The sequence below is a fragment of the Sinohyriopsis cumingii genome, chromosome 13 (genome assembly GCF_028554795.1).
Source record: "Sinohyriopsis cumingii isolate HCF-2022 chromosome 13, ASM2855479v2, whole genome shotgun sequence".
NCBI classification, from domain to species: Eukaryota; Metazoa; Mollusca; class Bivalvia; order Unionida; family Unionidae; genus Sinohyriopsis; species Sinohyriopsis cumingii.
Genome location: NC_142973.1, coordinates 53283506 through 53302773, shown reverse-complemented (window position 1 = coordinate 53302773; position 19268 = coordinate 53283506). Strand labels below are relative to the sequence as shown.

Genomic DNA, 19268 nt, shown 5'->3' with positions numbered 1-19268 from the left:
ATAAAACTGTTTCGGGTTCCAAATACTTGGTTGACATACAGCTTTCTTTCTTCGGTAAAGAAAGATTAATCAGAAATGTAATGATAATCCTCGCATTGTGTTCAAAATGGACATATTCTCTAAGTTCTAACCAGGTTATACCAGGTTCCCCGATGCAGTCTTGAACGTGTCCTTAGCGTTTGTCTGTACTAAACGTTAATTTCAACAGAGATTGTATTTAGAACTTTGGCATCATTTTTTATTTTAAAAAACTTTATAGACTATAAACAGCCGAAGGAAAGGCAACATTTTAAAAATAAAGTGCATCATAATTTAACATAAATAATTACCCCATTTACAGCCCACAGGCTTATGTAAATCATTTCGTAACGGTTAAGAGATTGTGTTGGTATTTGGTAGGTCTGTACTATTCCTTCGTCAACAATTTCATCTCCTGAGGTGTTGTGGATGACAGTTAGAGGTTCACCTGGATTCTTGAAAAAGACGAATTAATGGAGGCACGCTAACATATAAGAACGTAAAAACATAAAATAATATGCATTCACACTGAGCCGAAATACAGTTTAGATGAATTAGAATGCTGACAAAGATGTTTAAATGCCACATGTTAAATCTGAAGGACATTGCAAAAAATGATTAACATCATTACGTGATATATTTAAAGGAATAATATGTGTGTGCAAGACAGATGACTCCTTACTTAAAGCAATTTTCGTCACCAATCAAAGAGCATAATTCTTTTGGACAAGACTATGTTGGCAGAATACGGCAAGCAAGAATACCACGCAAGCTCTAAAGAATTTTAAAACAAACACTTTTCAGGACCAGTTTCAGGTCATTTACCGACTAGTTCTGGTGAATACTCGAGCTTGTAAGTACAACACAAATAAACAACCCCAGAGATTAACGGCTTTGATCTAATCCCGCTATGTGCATCTGATAAAAGATGGAAAAGCCGAAACAATGTACATTTGTTATTTTCTATCATTCAAAAATGTGCAACGGAAAGATAAATCCAAACACTGAAGACCTCCTATCAAAACACCTGATTAAATAATTCACCAGGTTATTACCTTGTTTAGATCTGATCCCATGTATGTGCTCCCGATGTTTATTTTGTACATTTTGATTCCAGAATGAAGATCAGAAAATCCTAGCCAGGCCAGGTGTATGTAGTATATTGACCACTTCATCCAGTCTTCCGGTTGTCTTTCTAAATTAGCAGCATGGTCGGTGTCGATAGCAAACATGCCTGAAAGTTTGTAATTTAATTGGCATTGTTCTTAATCATGATCTCTAAACAAAGCATACATTTAATAACAGCGTTATAGGTTAGCAATTTCAGGTTGGTGACACAAATATGCATAAGTATATGATTTTTGTTGTTGTTGTTGTTGAAATCCGAAAATGAGACTTCGTTTTAAATATACATTCATTGTTAACATGATTTACTTTCAGTCAAAGCAAAGTAGTAGAAACTTCTGGAGACTTATTGATTTAGAAAATTAATAGCCTACCTTGGTTTTTCTAGTGCTTTAGAATTATTCATTTTAGTTTGAGGCATTTGACAAGAAATTTCATACATTGGAAGAAAAAAAAAAATTGCTATCAGCGTTGCATTTAAATATCAGCAAAGTAGTAAATGGGGGCACCCTAGCGACAATGGGAATTAGCATTACAAGACCCCTTGGGCAACTCTAGCGACAATGGAAAATTAACATGGAGAAAAATCGTGGGTCAGATTAGCGTCAAGGGAAATTAACATGGAGAAAAATCGTGGGTCACTCTAGCGAAAAGGGGAATTTAACATGGAACTATAGTGTGGGTCTGTCTAGCGACAAGGGGAAATGAATATGGGAATAGAGTTTGGGTTTGTCTAGGGACAAGGGGAATTGAATATGGGATTTTTTTTTAAAATTTAAATTTAAATTTAAATTTAAAAAAAGGGGTAGGCAATGGAAAGGCTATCTCTTTTCGAGAAATATGGCTGGCCCTGAAAAGGGCCTTTGGGTTTTCTTCTTCTTCTGCTTCTAATTTCTTCTTTTTCTCCACCAAGTTCTTATTTTATCTCCAACACTCTTTCTCTTCTTCTCTTTCTTTTTCTCCTGCTCTTCTTTCTTCTTCTTCTCTTCCTCCTCTTCTTTCTTCCTCTTCTCATTTTCTTCTTCTTTTTCAATCTTTTCGTTCCATTTGCTTATTCTTATTCTTTCCTCTTCATCCTCCTTCTCCTCCTTTATCTCTTTCATGACACCACTAATCTTGTCCTTTACCTTTTTTAAGTTATTAATTTCCATCTTTACACGATGGGGACTATAGGAATAATGGTCTTCAACCAGTCTTATTAACATCTGTTCCATCATTCCTAAGTTGTCTAAAACGTCTTGTAATGTTTGTATTTTGTCCATTTGGTTAGAAGCCATCTTCTTTTTTTATTCTTTGCAGAATGGTTTGAACGACGAATACTATGGGTTCTTATACTTAAAGCGCGTACGTGAAGGAAAACATCCCCCTAAAACGTAAAATTGATCTTACCTAGATCATGACCAAACAACGCGCGAACGTGAAGGAAAACATCCCCCTACTTTTTCATTTCATATAATAAAACCCAAACTATACTTTCTCATTTCATATAATAAAAACCCAAACTATACTCTCCACATACGCTAAGAAACAATAAACAAAATCCATAATCTACTATCCACACAATCTTACGTGAGCGCTTACAAAACCCAAACTATACTCTTCACATACGCTAAGAACAATAAACAAATCCATAATCTACTATTCACACAATCGTACGTGAGCGGGTACAAACACAAACACAAACACACAAACACAAACACACAAACACAAACACACAAACACAAGCACACAAACACATACGCTAAGAACAATAAACTAATCCATAATCTACTATCCACACAATCTTACGTGAGCGCTTACAAAACCCAAACTATACTCTTCACATACGCTAAGAACAATAAACAAATCCATAATCTACTATTCACACAATCGTACGTGAGCGGGTACAAACACAAACACAAACACACAAACACAAACACACAAACACAAACACACAAACACATACGCTAAGAACAATAAACTAATCCATAATCTACTATCCACACAATCTTACGTGAGCGCTTACAAAACCCAAACTATACTCTTCACCTACGCTAAGAAACAATAAAGAAACCCATAATCTACTATTCCCACCAACACACAAACACATACCCTCACACTATCTTAAAAAAGAGTTAGTGTTTATAATCACACTACTCTACCTACACACATTGGCAAATCGATCGTTATTTCTTTTCTAGAGTAATGGGTAGCCCTGAAAAGGGCTGTTTGTTTTTGGAACTTCATGGACACCTGGTTAATGGTGGCACCTTCCAGGCCTAGCGCCACATACACATCTTGTCCCCCAGTTACTTTTTACCTTTTTGGGGGAGAGAGCAGAGGCAGGATATGTCGCTTCAGAATCCCAATTTTCGCTCTCTGGGATTCTGAAATTTCTTCTTCTTCTCTCCTTTTCCTCCTCCTCCTCTTCTTTGTATCTTCTCTCCTCCTCTTTGTATCTTCTTTCCTCTTCTTCTTTATATCTTCTCTCTTCCTCTTCTTTGTTTCTTCTTTCCTCCTCCTCTCTTATCCTTCTCTCCTCCACAATGGCTTCCGCGGCCAGTTCATTTAACATGCGCCTGGCATATTCCAGATGCACATGAAGTTCCAACAGTTTCTCCAGTCTCGTGTTCATTTTTGGTGTTGATCAATCAACAAGGGTAGCTGGACTGCCGAACGAGTTTCAATTTATAGTGAAAGCGCGGACGTGAAGGAAAACATCCCCTAAAAACATAAAATTGATCTTACCTACATCATGACCAAAAAACAACAACGCGCGGACCTAAAAGAAACACTCACTCACTTTTTATGCTACCCATCACTATTTTAAAATTTTTTATAAATCACTTCAATAGACTATCCACATACGCAAAGCAATCCAATCTAACCCCAAATTTACACCTCAAACACCAAAAAAAAAAAAGACATCATTTTAATCTACTATCCATACCAACTTACTTAACCACTAACAAACACAAACACACAAACACATACCCTCACATTTTTTTAAAAAGAGAGTTAGTGTTTATTTTCACACTACTCTACCTACACACATTGGCAAATCGATTGTTATTTCTTTTCTAGAGTATTGGGTAGCCCTGAAAAGGGCTGTTTTTTTTTGTTTGCTATGGCATTCTTTTTAGTTTCTAAGAATGCGATGTCCTCTGAGGATAGACTTTCTGGCGATAGGTCTGCTTCTTCGGAAAGAGAAGAAGAACTCTTTGGTGTCGATACGACAATCGACAAAGCCTCTGTCAGCTTCAGGATGCTGCTGCTGCTCTTGTTGTTGTTGTTGCTGCTGTCTCTGAAGTCTGTACTTCTCTGTCCATTCTTCTTTTTCCCTGTTCATTTCTTCTCTGAAGAGCTCTTCTATCAGGTCTTCAGTGATTTTTAACATTCTCACATTCTCTATTTCTTCTGGCTTCGGTATCAGACTGTGTCTGACCCTATGCAAATTCACGTAGGCTTCGTTGAGTTTAGCTAGTTTGGAGCACATCTTCTTAGGAGGATGAGTCGACAATGGATGGTTAGACTGGAAACAACCCGGTTCTTAAAGTCAAAGCGCGGACGTAAAGGAAAACATCCCCCACACGGTTTTTGAGTCGCAACGTTCAGTGAGTGTCATGAGAGGGATAGTAAGAAATGAAAGAGCATCAATCCAACATTCTTATAGCTAAACAAAAGACAAAGGCATTTTTTTCAAAACACAACATTTTTTATTCAAAAATCACTTAACACTAAACAACAACTCTAACATTTTTAACAATAATCCAACAATATAACATCAAACATTTTTTTCAAAACACAACATTTTTTATTCAAAAATCACTTAACACTAAACAACAACAACTCTAACATTTTTTAACAACAATGCAACACTAAAAGTTTCTTCACAAGGTAAAGAGGGATAACAGTCTTCCATGGTTTCTAGTAATCTAGGATGACTTCTCTCAAACTGTTGATTTCTATGGTATTATCGAATTCTGCATACAGGATGACGTTCACCGTTTCATCAGGGTCTCGGTCTTTAAACTGAATTTCCACACGAATCTGGCCGGATTTTATAGGGTGGAAATGTCCCTCGTCGCTGCCTTGGTCTGGAGTGAAATCGAAAGCCCACAAAGCGTAGCCTCCTGCATAATCCTCGTACGTAATACCGTGACTGGTATTGGTTCCTAACTGTCCGGTGGCTTCGTACAAGGACAAGTACGATCTCAAGTAATTCTTCTTTTAAAAGTCAGGTTCGAAAGGTCGGGTACACAAGGTCTTGCCATCGCGACTGACTTCGATTTTGGACACGCCAAAGTGTTGAAAGTAGAAAGGATTTTTTTTTGGCAGCTCCGTTGAAGGCTGTATTCTCGACGATACCAACGATCAAACGTTTGGGTAACTGTCCTTGGAACAGATGATCTTCGATCATGGATCGCTGTCCCTTGGGAATGGTGAAGGTTTTCACTTCCACGTGTCGTATGGGATACTTGGCGGTCGTTCTGCTCAACGTCTGACTGATGTCGTTTCCCACTTTAGGTAACACTTCCACACGGCGTACGTAGAGTCTGGCTTCTAGGATTCTGGTTTTGTAACAGTCACTATCAGCCATCAAATGGAAAGCGGCACTGCTACGATTCAGTCTCAGGCGGACATCCACCCCGTTCAGCAAATACTTTTCTTGCAACCACATGTCCAAATGCAAACGATCCATCAGTTCTAAACTTGTGTCGGCTCCCGTGATTCTCTTTCTTCGTTCTACAAATCCATCATTGTTGTCTTTCTTTTCATCAGTTTCCAATATTTCAAACTTGGTAGGTTCGTCAGCTTCCCATACCACACAGGCATTGAGATGAGTGTTCTTGGCATCTATTCCGTACGTCAAGAGATTTTCCAGGTAGGCACGATAAGGGTAAGTATCCATGCTGCTACTGACCAGTTTGTTATTCAAATACAAGTCCACTCCACTGAACAAGGAATGCATGAAATTGTTGACGGGAGCTACTGCTTCATCGTCTATAGCACCTCCAGTCTTATCTAGAATTTTGACTTTCAGGTACAAGTAACTGCTATTCAGATCGATGTAATCCTCGGGCTGTCCTTTGATTTCAAACTCGATGGGAGCGGAATCGGTCAGTGAGGAGACGGGGTGAAATTCCACCCAGTGGGATTCTTGCATCGTCATCATCGTGGGGGGCATGGCAAACAGATCCAGTTCCGTCTTGGAACAAGCGCAAGATTCTCGGTGCATCATTTTTTTGTCTCTTTTCTCAATAATCGAAAACGTCTAAGTCTCGAACGGTTCTTCTTTCCTTGGCCTTTCTCGCTTGAAGTCTGGTGAAAGGGTGTTTTCTTCGTCGTCTCTTTCTGCCTTGTTCTTGCTGAATGCCTGACTCGGTAGCGTGCAGGGCATTTATAGGTGTTTCTCGTTGGCCTAAAATGTCTTTGCCCGTTTGCAGCAAGACATTTTTGCCTGCCCTCATGAAGGCTTCTTTAGGGTTTTGTTTGTCGATGATGACATTTTGGAGAAATTCTTTGCCTTGCGTCAGTGCCGCATCTTTCAAGGCGTGCAATCCGCGTGTCACCATCGGTTTCAACACCGGGGCCACCGAACGAAAGGCCGATTTTAACATATCTCCTAAGCCGTGTCCTCGCTGTTGAGCAACCCCTCGGTACACTGGATACATGACTTACGAGTCGTGAGAGAACCGTTTTCGAAAATGGAGTTTCACCGTGACTTTTCCTTTGGTGAATGGAATATTTTGTCCCAGATCTCCTTTTATAGCAATGTTGACCGTGTCCAAATACGACTTACTGACAGGCAGATAGTGAGGATGGACAAATTCGCGGTGGACGTGGTAAGTGTTTCCACCTTCCTCGTCAGTGTTCGTGGCAGAATCCACTTTGAAAGGAATGACACGCAGTAACGGTACGGAGGTGTGTCCCACCACGTTGTACTCCACCACATCGGAATACACGAACATCAAATTCAGTCCTTGGTTCAGTTCTACCGGGGCACGAAATAACTTGCTAAAAGACTCGTTGTCGTAAACGATGGGTAATTCGTTTTTCTTGATCATGGTCTTTCTCATGTCCATGTCTCCGCCCAACATGTCATACAATTCAGGACAAAATAAAATGGACAGGATTTTACTCCGTTCAAATTTCATCAAGAAGCGACGAGCTGCTTTGTGGTACTCCATGGTGACATTTTTGTTGACGAGCTCCAAAGCTTTCAGAAACACGACATTAAACCTGGAGGTTATGGTGCTGACCAAATGTTGACCACTAAAATAATAGCCTGGGAGAATGAACAAGTGATAGGTGGTGTACTTTTGTGTACGGGTTTTCTTGTCATATTTGACATTGCTATCCATCCACTATTGCATTTGCTCGTCATGAACTTCCACATCAAAAAAATTTTGATTGGGAAGGACATTGAGGACTTGGGTCGGGTGAATCATTTCTACTAAAGCCACTTCCCAATGGGCTTCGTGATCTAACTGGATGGCCTGAGGTAATTTGGCTGTGTAACAGCACAACGTGTTCTTGGGAAACACCTCCATGGAACTGTCACTGGGTAAAGTTAAGTAAAATTGGTTTTGGTGACTCATAATTCCAGAGTTCTGTGGCTGTCCGAGGGGTTACTGGACGTCAGAGGCGTGTCTCCGTCTAAAATGGGGTTCTGGTTGTGATTGAAGTGGTGACTGGCACTGGCACTGGACACAAGGTTCCCGTGGTTCCCGTTCGAGGAGAATTTCAGGGAGGGATTGGGAAGCAGGTAACCGATGCAACTGCTCAATAAAATGGTCCACAATTGTTTGTCTCCTTGTTGCAAACTCAAATTGGCGATGGCTGCCCCGATGACACAATACAAAAAAGACGATTTGCGTTTTAGGCACACGTTCTCCACACCACACCCACAAGGGTTGTTTTTGTAAATCTTGCACAGAAGAACTGGGTGAAGGAGGAGTGGTCGACGTAGCTGCGTCTGATGTGTGAAAGGGCATGATGGTCACTTCTTTTTATAGTCGATGACTTGCGAAGCGTCGATCCAAGAATCGAAACTGGGTGGATATCCTTTCCAACGTACTTTGACTTCTTTGACACGTCGTTTGCCCACTTTACGGGTTCTGCGTTCGAGAATGCTTTCGATGTTGTACACATCGTCTTCTTTTTTGGTGACACGTTGTAACTCGGGCAAATAAAACGTTCCTTTGAGCACTTCTCCGTTCATGTCTTCCAATTTATAGACGGCAGGATGACGGCCATGCACTCGTCCAGTGACGCGAAACAATTCGGTCGTCCAGTTAGGTAAGTAACCTTTGTCGAAAGTGCGTTTGGTTTTACCAATGCGCACCCAATCTCCTACGGCCAACTCTCCACTTTTCTTGGGGACAGCCCTCGTCGGGGACGTACCAAACAGGCGCTCAAACACCAGCACTTCGTTGTCGGGAGTCACGTCTTGCGGGGCACGTCCGATGCTTCGATGGTAAGATTGGTTATACGCTTGCACCAGGTGCGGTAAGATGTCGATGTACTTCAGAGTGTGGTGATGCGTAAAATATTTCCACATGCGTTCTTTCAAAGTGCGTTGAAAACGTTCCACGATGCTGGCTTTGGTTTCGGGATTCTCGGTGGTAAAAAAATGAATGTCACGTTTCTTTAATTCTTTTTGGAAAGCTTGGTTCAGAAATTCGGTGCCTTTGTCCGTTTGCCATCGAAGAGGGTGACGACCGCTTTGTTTCAACACCCGTTGCAGGGCTCGCACTAACTCGCTGCTCGATTTGGAAGTCAAGGGCACGACCCAGGCAAATTTGGAAAAGACGTCGATGACACAAAACAAATATTTGTAGCCACGATTGTAGCTGGCCAAATGAGAGACATCGGCTAAATCGGCTTGCCATTGATGATCGATGCCTTCCACTCGGGTGCGACTTCTGGCAAACTTGCGTCGAATGGGTTTGTGTAAAGTGTAGGTAGCTTGTTCTTGTAACCATCGTTGCACTTGAGGTAAACGGAGACTTTTCAGTCGCGTTTTGGCAGCATGATACAATTTTTGAACTCCTGCGTAACCTGCAGGATGGGAGGGATCGTAGTAAATGCTGGCTAAGACTTTTTCCATTTTTTTGTGTTGGTTGGTGTGTTAATAAGACACCCACTCTTGGAGGATGCTACTCTTTTTCTCTTGGGGTATTTTCTTGGATTGCAATGCTTTGCGTGTGCGGCCAGCAATAGGTGTCGAAGAGGAGAAGGATGTCTGAGCGGGGGATATCGGTTCTTGTTTCACTTCTGTCTTCACTTCTGTCTTCACTTTCTTTTTCTCTTGTGAGGAAGAAGGGGTGGCCATCATCTTTTTAATCCATCCAATTCTGGAGGTAGGTGGTGTTGTTAACTTGCGTACTTTTTCTGGTGGAGTTTGAAACTCTTCCTCTTCTTCTCCTTTTTCTGTCTTGGTCACGGGTACTGGTGGTACTGGTACTGGTACTGGTGATGGTGCTGGACTTTTCATCAAGGTCTTAAAATCTTTCAGAGTGGGTAGAGCTGTTTCGTCTAAAGCTTTCTGGTGAAAGAGTTGCAGTCGTTGCAAGAGTTGACCGTACTTTTTCGATTTTTTTGTTTCGGACAAATCTTGGCGATCCATCAAGGACTGCAATTCGTGTTGTAACTGGGGCATCTCGCTCAAATGGGGATTGGGAGGTAAATGCGGGATGTGTTGTTCTTGCCACCGATGGTATTCCATCCATCGTTTGTAAGGCACTAAAGCTAGTTTTCGTCCTTCCATGGGGTTGTCAGGGGTCGATTCTGAGATCTTGGAACTTTCGAGGCCTTTTTATCTTGCTCCCACCAGTCCTCCCAACATGGTTCCCAAGACTCCTTTCAGTATGGGGCCTAACAAGAGAAGTAAAATACCTCCACGTTGCACTAACATCTTCTTTTTTTGACGAATGGGAATTTTCTTTTGAACCATTTGGCGAAGAACGTGACGATGTTTGCCTAAGCATTGTTTCTGGTGTTTGGACAAAGGGATCGTGCCTTTCAAAACGTTCAAACAACATTCGCACACGGTATCGATGACCTCTTTGGAGGCTGTTTGAATGAGTTTTTTTCGTAGGGGTGGAGAAGCTTTGGACAGGACAGATAACATGTCCCCATGTTTGGCTAAACGTGGTGGCAGTCCTTTCCTTTTCTTTCCTTGGGGTTTTCTGGAGGGTGACATCTTTGAGTCTTCAGGAGCACCAAAAAACACTGATACCCGACTTGGTCACAGGCCTTTTTTATACTGGAACGCGTCGCCACTGATTGTCTTTACGTCGTATTAGTTTGAGGACAGGCATGACACGTCGTGCAGGGGTACTTAACGGACTAAATCGAGCCAGTTCTTGCTTGGACAAATCCAGTAAACTTTGTAACATGCCCGATCTTTCTTGAACTTTGATTTTGGGAGAAGGTACTTTGTGAGCAGCAGCCACTGCCACTAAATTGGAAGGTCCTCCCACTGGGGAAGTTCTTTTGGGGGTCATCAACGGAGAAGTTCTTGGTGTGATCAACGTCTCCAAGTACTCTTCAGTTCTGGGTGTCATTAACGGAGAAGTGGACAAACGTGAAGCTGCCGGAGACGCAGTCACCGCCGTGGCAGGTCGTGGTTTGCGAGTGTAAGGTTGCGTCCTGGCCGAAGTGCCTCTCTTGAGACTAGTTTTCTGTGGACTTTTCTTTTTCTGGGGGCTTCTTTTCTTTTTCCGGGGTGGTGGTGGTGTCTGGTCAGAGGAGGGTCCTGCCACTGGAGAAGTTCTCCTTGGGGACCTGGTCTTTTTCTTCTTGGGGCTTCGTTGGACTTTTGTCTTGGGTATAACTTTGGGGGCATTAGGATCCCATCTTAAGAGTGAGCGAATGATGACCCCTCCTAGAGTACCGCTCCCTCCAGGTTTCAAAATGATTTGTTTTTTGGTTTGAGTGTCGATGCGGCGATCGGCCAGTTGGACCAAAGCGACTTTGTTTCGATCAAAAAAGCGTTTGGTTTGATGAGGAATCTGAATGATTCCTTGGAGTAATTGACGTGCCGTCACCGTGAACCATCGTAAGACTTCTCTGAGACTAGCTTCAAAGACACGAGCTTGTATTTGTGGATTTTTTTCTCGACTGATGCCATACAAGGCACGAATCAATTTGACGGGAAGATGCGACTGAAGGGACGTCATGTTCGCACTGTGTGAGACAGACGAAAAAGGGTCTGAGGTTTTTATAGATTTTTTGATGGGGAGTGAAATGAAGTCGAGGACGGAGACGTGTACAGGACAGGCCCTCCGTCTTGGCACCAGTGGTGAAACAAGTGGGTACGAAATCGCAAATCCTCGGGAGTCGTAGGTTTCAAATCGACGAGTAAATAGGCGTGTGGTGTTTGAGTGGCATCGTCGTACGCCTGAGTCAGCCAAGGCGTTCCTAACTGTTTGGCTAAGACTTGCACTTGCGATTTATCTCGAGGGCTTTTAAACAAGACCACGTAATGCGCATTGAGACTGATGGTGCGATGGGCTTTACTTTGTTGAAACAAATTTTGGGTGATGTAAACGACACTGGCATTACGGTGATGCCCTTTGCGCGTGAACCACAGTTTAATTTCTTCTTCGTCTTCTCCTAACATGTCGTCGAAAATGACCAAATGGGTTTGACGGGAGTCAGAGACGATGCCGTCGTCTTCTTTAGGAATGCCTTCCACAAACACGATGGAATCGCCTTGACTTTCTCGCAAGAGGCTGTACGCCGATTGCCACTCTTTGTAACACCACACGATCCGTTGAGGGGGTCGATCGGTCAAATGATGTTTATGTTCGATCAAACGTTTGACGAATTCAGTTTTGCCAGAACCGCTAGGTCCAGCAATGAGCATGTTAAAGGGATGGCGAAGATACAAACCCTCCCAACTGGCACGATCTAAGTGTTCGTCGATGACTTTGACAGTAGAGGAAGAGGGAGCAGAGACAGTAGAGGTAGCCATGGTGTGAGGAATGTCACTTGTGACACGAAAAAACAAACAAGACAAGAGTTTATATACTTTTTCAGAACACGTTTATTGAATGTTTTTTTCAAACATGAATACGAAAGACAAAAATACATCAAAGCCAAAGGCTTAAGTACAAGAATAAAAGGCACATGAACGTGGAATAAAAAACAAGTGTCTGTACAACAACTACATGTTTTGGGTAAAGTTCTAACCAGTTCTATAGTAGGGGGTAAAGTCACACAAGTGTCCTCCCGAAAGGGTCTTTCAGGCCTGTCCACGACAGTCCTGTCCTGGGTGACGGGTTCTTCTGGCACCGTCACTAACACAGGTTGAAAAGTAACTTTTTTCCTTGAATAACTCTCGTGCATACTGGGCCACCTCTTGTGTCCAAGCCTCAAAACCCTGGTCTCGGTGATGTCCAACATTTGACTCCTAACCAATCTGGTTTCTTCTTCGTCAACGACATGGTAAGTTACTTCAATGAACAATGAACTATTGGTCTTGGACGTTGTCCCTTTTTATATGCTGACCAATATCGATGTGACCGTACGGCAACGTAAAGTGATTGGGAAGTCTCACTCGCTTCTGGTACACGATTTGATAGATTTTTTCCAGGGGCCGACTGACGATGTGGTGAGTGGGTAAACGTACAATCTTGTTCGGTTGATAAGTGGTCACTTTAAAGTTTCCATCCTCTCCCGATTGCAAGACTTCTTTCAATACCCCAAAGTTGACCACTCGACTGGTACGATGATTCAGAGTCAGTCCTTTCACTTTGCACGTCGTGTGCACTTCTCCTTGTTTGTCCCGGTATTTGTAGCCGTAATTTTTGGGACCACCACTGACGAAACTTAGAATCTTGTCGTCGGGATGCTCGTCTGTCCAGGCTCCTAAACGGTCTCCTTCGATGTCAGGGTGCTGTTGAATCGGGTGATGGATGTAAATGCAACTGTCCGTGTCAAAGTACAGGATGCGTTCTTCTAACAGTTCTAAAGCTTCGTACAATTTTAAGCGAGCATGAGCTGTCACGTAAGCCGCAATGATGACATTTCCAAAAGGGTCGTCTTGTACAAAGTCCAGATCTTCTTCGTAATTGACCAAGATCAAATCCTCTCGAACGACGTCCACGTGTTTCATGTATTTGGTTTTTGTCGTGAATCATCTGGAAGTAGCGGGAAGGTTCTGTCAAATATTCCGTCTTGGGTAAACACGGTCGTTGTGCCATTTTACCCCACAAGCAATTTAACATCACTTTGGCAAACGATCGCCTGCCTTCGTTTTTTTCGATGTGGTCTAAAGAGATGCCTTCTTGTGCGTAGTATTTCTCTTTGAATTGTATTTGGTCTTCGGGAGTGTGACACCAGGAAGGATAGCCGCTGGCTTCTTGTTTCAGTTTCAAAAAGGCATCCACGTAGTCGGCGAAAATGCCTTTCTGAGTAGGGTCACCCTTGTGGTACTGTTGTGTCTTGGGAAAGTGGCAAATTTCGTACACTTCTAACAGTTGGTATCCCATGTCCAGAGCTTTGAACAATTCCACGCTGACCCAGGTTCCCGTCTAGGCACGTTCTTCCTGGCTGTGATGGCAAGGTTGGTCCTGGTTGCACGTTTCGGCACAAGTACGGCACAAGGGAAACATCAGTTTGCCTTGACAATGGTGAGGTAAGACGGGATGGTATAGGTTCGTGGGAGGCAAAACTTTACACTTGATCAAGCCTTCGTATTGTCGAATGTTTTTCAGGTCGATGTGTTCCGTGAACAATTGCGGGTGCCCTACAGGAAAGCGACAATATTTGCACACGTAGGGATACAGCGAACACACGTCCAAGTATTTGATTTCTTCTCCTTTCTCTTCGTCGGCTTGGTACAGCAAACAGGTGGCATTGGTCCTTCCTCCGTACAAACTATCCCTCGGGTTCAGCGGGTCCATGAACTGGTAACTTTCCACGAGGCGTTTAAACTCGGGATCGGTTTTCAAACGGTGATCGTACTCGTGTTCCCACATTTCCACCACTTGGTATCCTTGCTGTTCTAACTTTAGGCGTCGCTGACAAGTGTCCTGGTACAAGTCTTCCATGGTTCGTTGCAAAAACTGATTTTTAGTGTCACGGTCAGGGTAACAGATGGGACATCCGTGAAATAAGCAACCGTTAAACTCGTACACGATCTTGAGGTTTTCTAAGTCCCAGCCATCTACCGAATACGTTCCGATGGTCTTTTCGCCTCCTCCGTTGCGGACATGCTGATTCCATTTGTCTTCCTTGTCGCACAAGTAATGTAACCAACGTAGGGCTTTGACCGAGTATTGACGCTTGACATAGTGGGTCGTTTGAGGACTGATGACAGCCACGGTGTTTTCAGGCATGAACCGTTGGCGGTACACTAAGGAACACGCTTTGGCAATGGTGCAAGCTTCTTTCAAAGGATCGACCCTCCGTGTTCCATGAACAGTTATCGAAATTTTCCACAGCAACGTCGTAAAATGTCCACGTCGGAACGACAATACTTTAACATTTCTTCCTGAAAGTCGAAGGGGTCAGAGGCATGAGCCTGGTACCAAGCGTAGAAAGCTTCTCGTTGTTCGGTACGCATGTTGTCGGGGTCGTAATAGTGAGCCTCAGGTAAATGGGGTAGAACGGCATGTTGATTGGCTTCCGTATTGAAAAAGTGTGGAAAGTACCCTTTAGCCATTTCTGTCATTCCAAACGTTTTAGGCATTCGACTCAAAGGCATGGCCAAGTAACTCATCGAATCTTTAAACTGTACTTGTCCCACTTGCATGAAAATGATTTTGGCTCCGTTCAAAGTGACTTTAGGACGTTCGGTGCCTTGTTCCGTATAGTATCTGAGAAGAAACTGTCGATCGTATCCGGAGAAATTGTGAGCCATCACCGTGGCATGACGATGACAATCTCCGTAACGTTCGATGTCCTCTTTGCTCCATGTCTTGTCGATGGGGTCTAAGACCCATTGGGCAAAATCGGCTAACGTGTTTGGTCCTCGAAAGATTTTTTCACGTCCTCCAGGAATCTTGCTGCAGTGAGGGCAATGACTGAAGATAGGTTCTTGAATGCACTTCTCGCACGCTCGATGAGCCACGCAGAAATTAGGAATGTGAATGCCGGTCTCTTGCATGCATTCGAAATCGAAAAAGATGAAATTGCCTTTCTTCTTGTGACCGTCCTCTTCCTCTGGTGGGGGTTGGTATTTTTGCACGTAACATTCGTGTTCCAAGTCCACGATGTGGTGACAAATGTGACATTTTTTCTTTCCTCGACATACGTGTGCCTTGGTACTATTGGTACGTATGCCTTGTCCACACGTAGGGCACAATCTCAGGAGTTGACAAGCACATTTCTTCTGTGAACCTTGTGTTTTCAAATGTTGCTGGTAACAGGTAGGGCTGACAAACGTGCGCAGACAAGTTGAACAAGGCACTGGTTCTTCGCTCAGACAGGGTGGAGAGGCCAAACATCCTCGGCATTTCCATCCACAAAACTTGTGTTGCTCTCGATTGTTATAACCATAATCACATTTCTCACAATAATAACTGTATCCCAGGAATCCAGTGATACTGGTAATGGTATCGAAATGTTCATCGTGATAATAGACATGAATGTATTTTCCGTCCTTAAAATCTTGGCCTCGAAACAACAGAGTTCCACGCATTTCTTGAGGGTGCACTTTCAAGGTGTAGCGTGGAGCTAGGGCATCTTGCAATTTTTGCATCTCAGGAATGCCACAGGGTGTGTCTTTGGACAGTCCGGCTTGTTGTAACAGGAGTTCTGCTTCATTTCGTTGTTTGGCTCGATCGGATCGTTGCATAGTTTTCCAGGTTCTTTTCCATTCTACCGTGTCGTTCTTGTTGGCATAGGTTCGTCCCACCACGATGGCACGGGCTAAACACATCTGGTCTTGAGGGTTGTGAATTCGGACGAGACTTGTTTTGGTGTTACGAAGGTTGTTCACCAATAACATCTTTTTGCGTCCTGTCCCTTGAGGAAGAGAGACGTGGGCCATTTTCAGTGTGGCTTTACCATCGGTGATGTCAAACTGGTCATTAGATTGTTGTACGTGTTGAATCTTGTCCATGACTTTGGAAGCAGTCAATTCTGCAGGGGTGCTAAATTCGATCCAAGCAGGGGATTTCAAACCGTCGTGATCTATGGATAGTGTCAAGCGATCGTCTTCTTTGGGTTGATATTGTCGCTTGAGTGCGGTGAGCAAAGAATCCCACATCTCGGTGATAAACCCTTCTGCTTTCTCCAAGGGTACGTCGGCCTTGAAATCTTTAAACTTCACCGTGTAGGTGTAAGCCGTGGTTCTAAATTTTCTAGAGGAGCGCTTTTCCGTCTCTCGAATGGAATAGTACTTTTCAGGGTTGACTAAGTGTGGTGAACTTGGTTTAGAGGGTTCGGATTCTGGTTCACTCATGTCCTCTTCAAAATCACTGGCATGAATTTGTGCCAAGATTTCAGCCCTGGTACGAGGCGATAGATCACGTTTCTGCCTCTTACTTTCTTCTTCTTCTTTCTTCTCGAATGAATAGGATCGTTTCATCTTGAGTACAAAACGTCAAATGACATAAGTTCAAACACCATAGACTAATTTATAGTCATGGCAAACCAGCGTATATAAAAAGGGTGTGTCTTATCCTTTCACTATTCATTTCACTCTCAAACCGAGGAGAACGATGGAAGAGACTAGCCAAATCGAACGTTTCGTCAGAGCTTTGCGAGGGGTCATTAGAAAATTCTCTTCAGACCAGCCGACAGACTACTCTCCTTCCTTTCGAGATAAGAGTCAGGATACTTGCTATATCTGTCAGAAGAAAGGGCATTGGTCTTCAGAGTGTCCAGACCGTCAAAAAAGAAAAAAAAACAGGGGCTAAAAAAGACAAAAGTCAAGATACCTGTTATTATTGTAAAGAAAAAGGACATTGGTCTCCAGATTGCCCAAAAAAGAAACAAGAGGAGTCAGAAGAAAAGAAGGATTCTTCAGAAGAAGAGAGGGATTCTTCGAAAGAAGAGAGGGATTCTTCAGAGGAAGAAAGAAGACAATTCTATTTAAAAGAAGCAAAGAAACAGAAGAAGAAAATATGAAGGGAAGAAAATAAGGAAAAAACGGTGAAGAAATTCAAAAAACAGAGAGACTAAACAAGGAGAAAGAAGAAGTCAATGAACTTTTAATTAAAGTGTTGTGCTGTGAATTGGATTGTAAAAAATGGATAAAAGAATACATGAATGATATAAGGTAAGTGTCTTTGAGTTTTGATTTTAAAATAAGAAGCTACACTCACGCACTCATACACAGACACGTACTATAAGGGTAAAATGGGTGGGGTTTATTTTTGAGTTATTGGCAAATTGAAATTGTATTTCTTTTCGAGAAATGTGGGTGGCCCTGAAAAGGGCCTTTTTATTTTGGTGTAGGGGTGAGTTTAACCAATCAACTTTAACTGCCTTAAGCCTTTGCCACGACCAAGGCCTACTTCTGATGATTGGGTTGAAATCACTAAGGGTGGTACGATAGGCTTAGTCACAGGGTTGGCGTGTTTAGCTCGGGAAGGTCGTATTCTCTTCGGTCGTGATAAAGAAGTCTGATACATTTGTTTCAGACTTCTTAACTCCGCTAAAATGTCCAACAGTACCGTAGCCGTTTGATTTTCACCCTCTTGTTTCTTTGCTGCTACTTCTTCTTCCTGTTGTTGCTGTTGTTTTTTTCTTACCTCTTCTTGTTGCTGTTGCTGTTGCTGTAGGAGAAAAGCTTGTTCCGCTTCCTTTTGTCGTTGCATAAATTTCTCCAATTCTTCTTTCTGTCTCTGTCTAAAATTCTCCACTTGCGGTAATGAAGAAGGTAACGCAGGTTCCGGAACAAATTCTTGCGAGGTAAGAAAATCCACAAAATCCCAATGTACCTCTTCTGAAAGTAAGTCCGGGTTCCCTTGGGCAGTCTCCCCTGCTGGTGCACCCCAATGGATCGTTTTCTGAGTTTCCGTCATGTTGAATCACTGTCGCATAGATTGACTGCACACAAGCGCTAACGAATCTATATAGACCAGGTGACGTCACAGACTGCTCTCTTCGGATTGGATGCGAGCTGACTGAATTTTGTAACGCGTGTTCGGATTGGTGAATGAATTCAATCCGTTTCAATCCTTCCTGTACCTATAAATAAGCGCAGTTCACTGCATTGATTCACCTATTCTCGTCGCTTCAAGATGTGGACCACAGTTGAGTCATCCACCCTTGTGTCTTCCATGATGTTTAGGACGGACATGCTCATGTATGTCAGGTCCAAGTGGACTGTTGTTGATAGGACAGATACTAGTCAATGGATGAGGAGAGTTTACATAGAAAGACAAGGATGTCTAAAGAGGGTACTTGTGTATGGACCGGCAGTTAGAAGGAGTTTAAGAAGAAGAAGAAGAAGTGGTGACAGATGCCATCTATGTTAATATTAATATTAACATAAACCCAAAGGCCCTTTTCAGGGCCAGCCATATTTCTCGAAAAGAGATAGCCTTTCCATTGCCTACCCCTTTTTTAAAATTTAAATTTAAATTTAAATTTAAAAAAAAAATCCCATATTCAATTCCCCTTGTCCCTAGACAAACCCAAACTCTATTCCCATGTTCATTTCCCCTTGTCGCTAGACAGACCCACACTATAGTTCCATGTTAAATTCCCCTTGTCGCTAGAGTGACCCACGATTTTTCTCCATGTTAATTTCCCTTGACGCTAATCTGACCCACGATTTTTCTCCATGTTAATTTTCCATTGTCGCTAGAGTTGCCCAAGGGGTCTTGTAATGCTAATTCCCATTGTCCCTAGGGTGCCCCCATTTACTACTCAGCAATTACCAGTGCAAATAGTCTTACCTGGTGTTGGGTGAGAACTGTCTACAAGGAAGCGTGGAGTCATAGCGGATGTACACTGCTTAGCACCGTTGCATACGATCAAGGTGATACAATACTGGCTTCCGTCGTGTAGGTCAAGGTCAGCAAATGTGTAGTCACGAACCATCCCTCCTATCTGTGAGGTCAAAACTTGCATTGATGATTTTTTGGAAAAATATATATTAAATTTATGTAATAAAGACTGCTGATAACATGAAAAACCGGTAAGATAAATCTGGAAGTCGAATATTGGTCTCTTTA

General features: G+C 42.8%; 1 protein-coding gene across 1 annotated transcript in view; it reads right to left on the bottom strand.

Annotated features, from left to right (window-relative positions):
- LOC149785564 (uncharacterized) overlaps window positions 1-19268 on the bottom strand; it is a 79247-nt gene that overhangs the window by 13464 nt on the left and 46515 nt on the right. Inside the window, exons 35-37 of the mRNA XM_089979912.1 lie at window positions 18990-19143; window positions 1074-1252; window positions 330-473 (exon numbers count right to left, since the gene is read on the bottom strand). Coding sequence (XP_089836038.1) covers window positions 330-473; window positions 1074-1252; window positions 18990-19143 — 477 coding nt within the window. The remainder of the gene's footprint in view (window positions 1-329; window positions 474-1073; window positions 1253-18989; window positions 19144-19268) is intronic.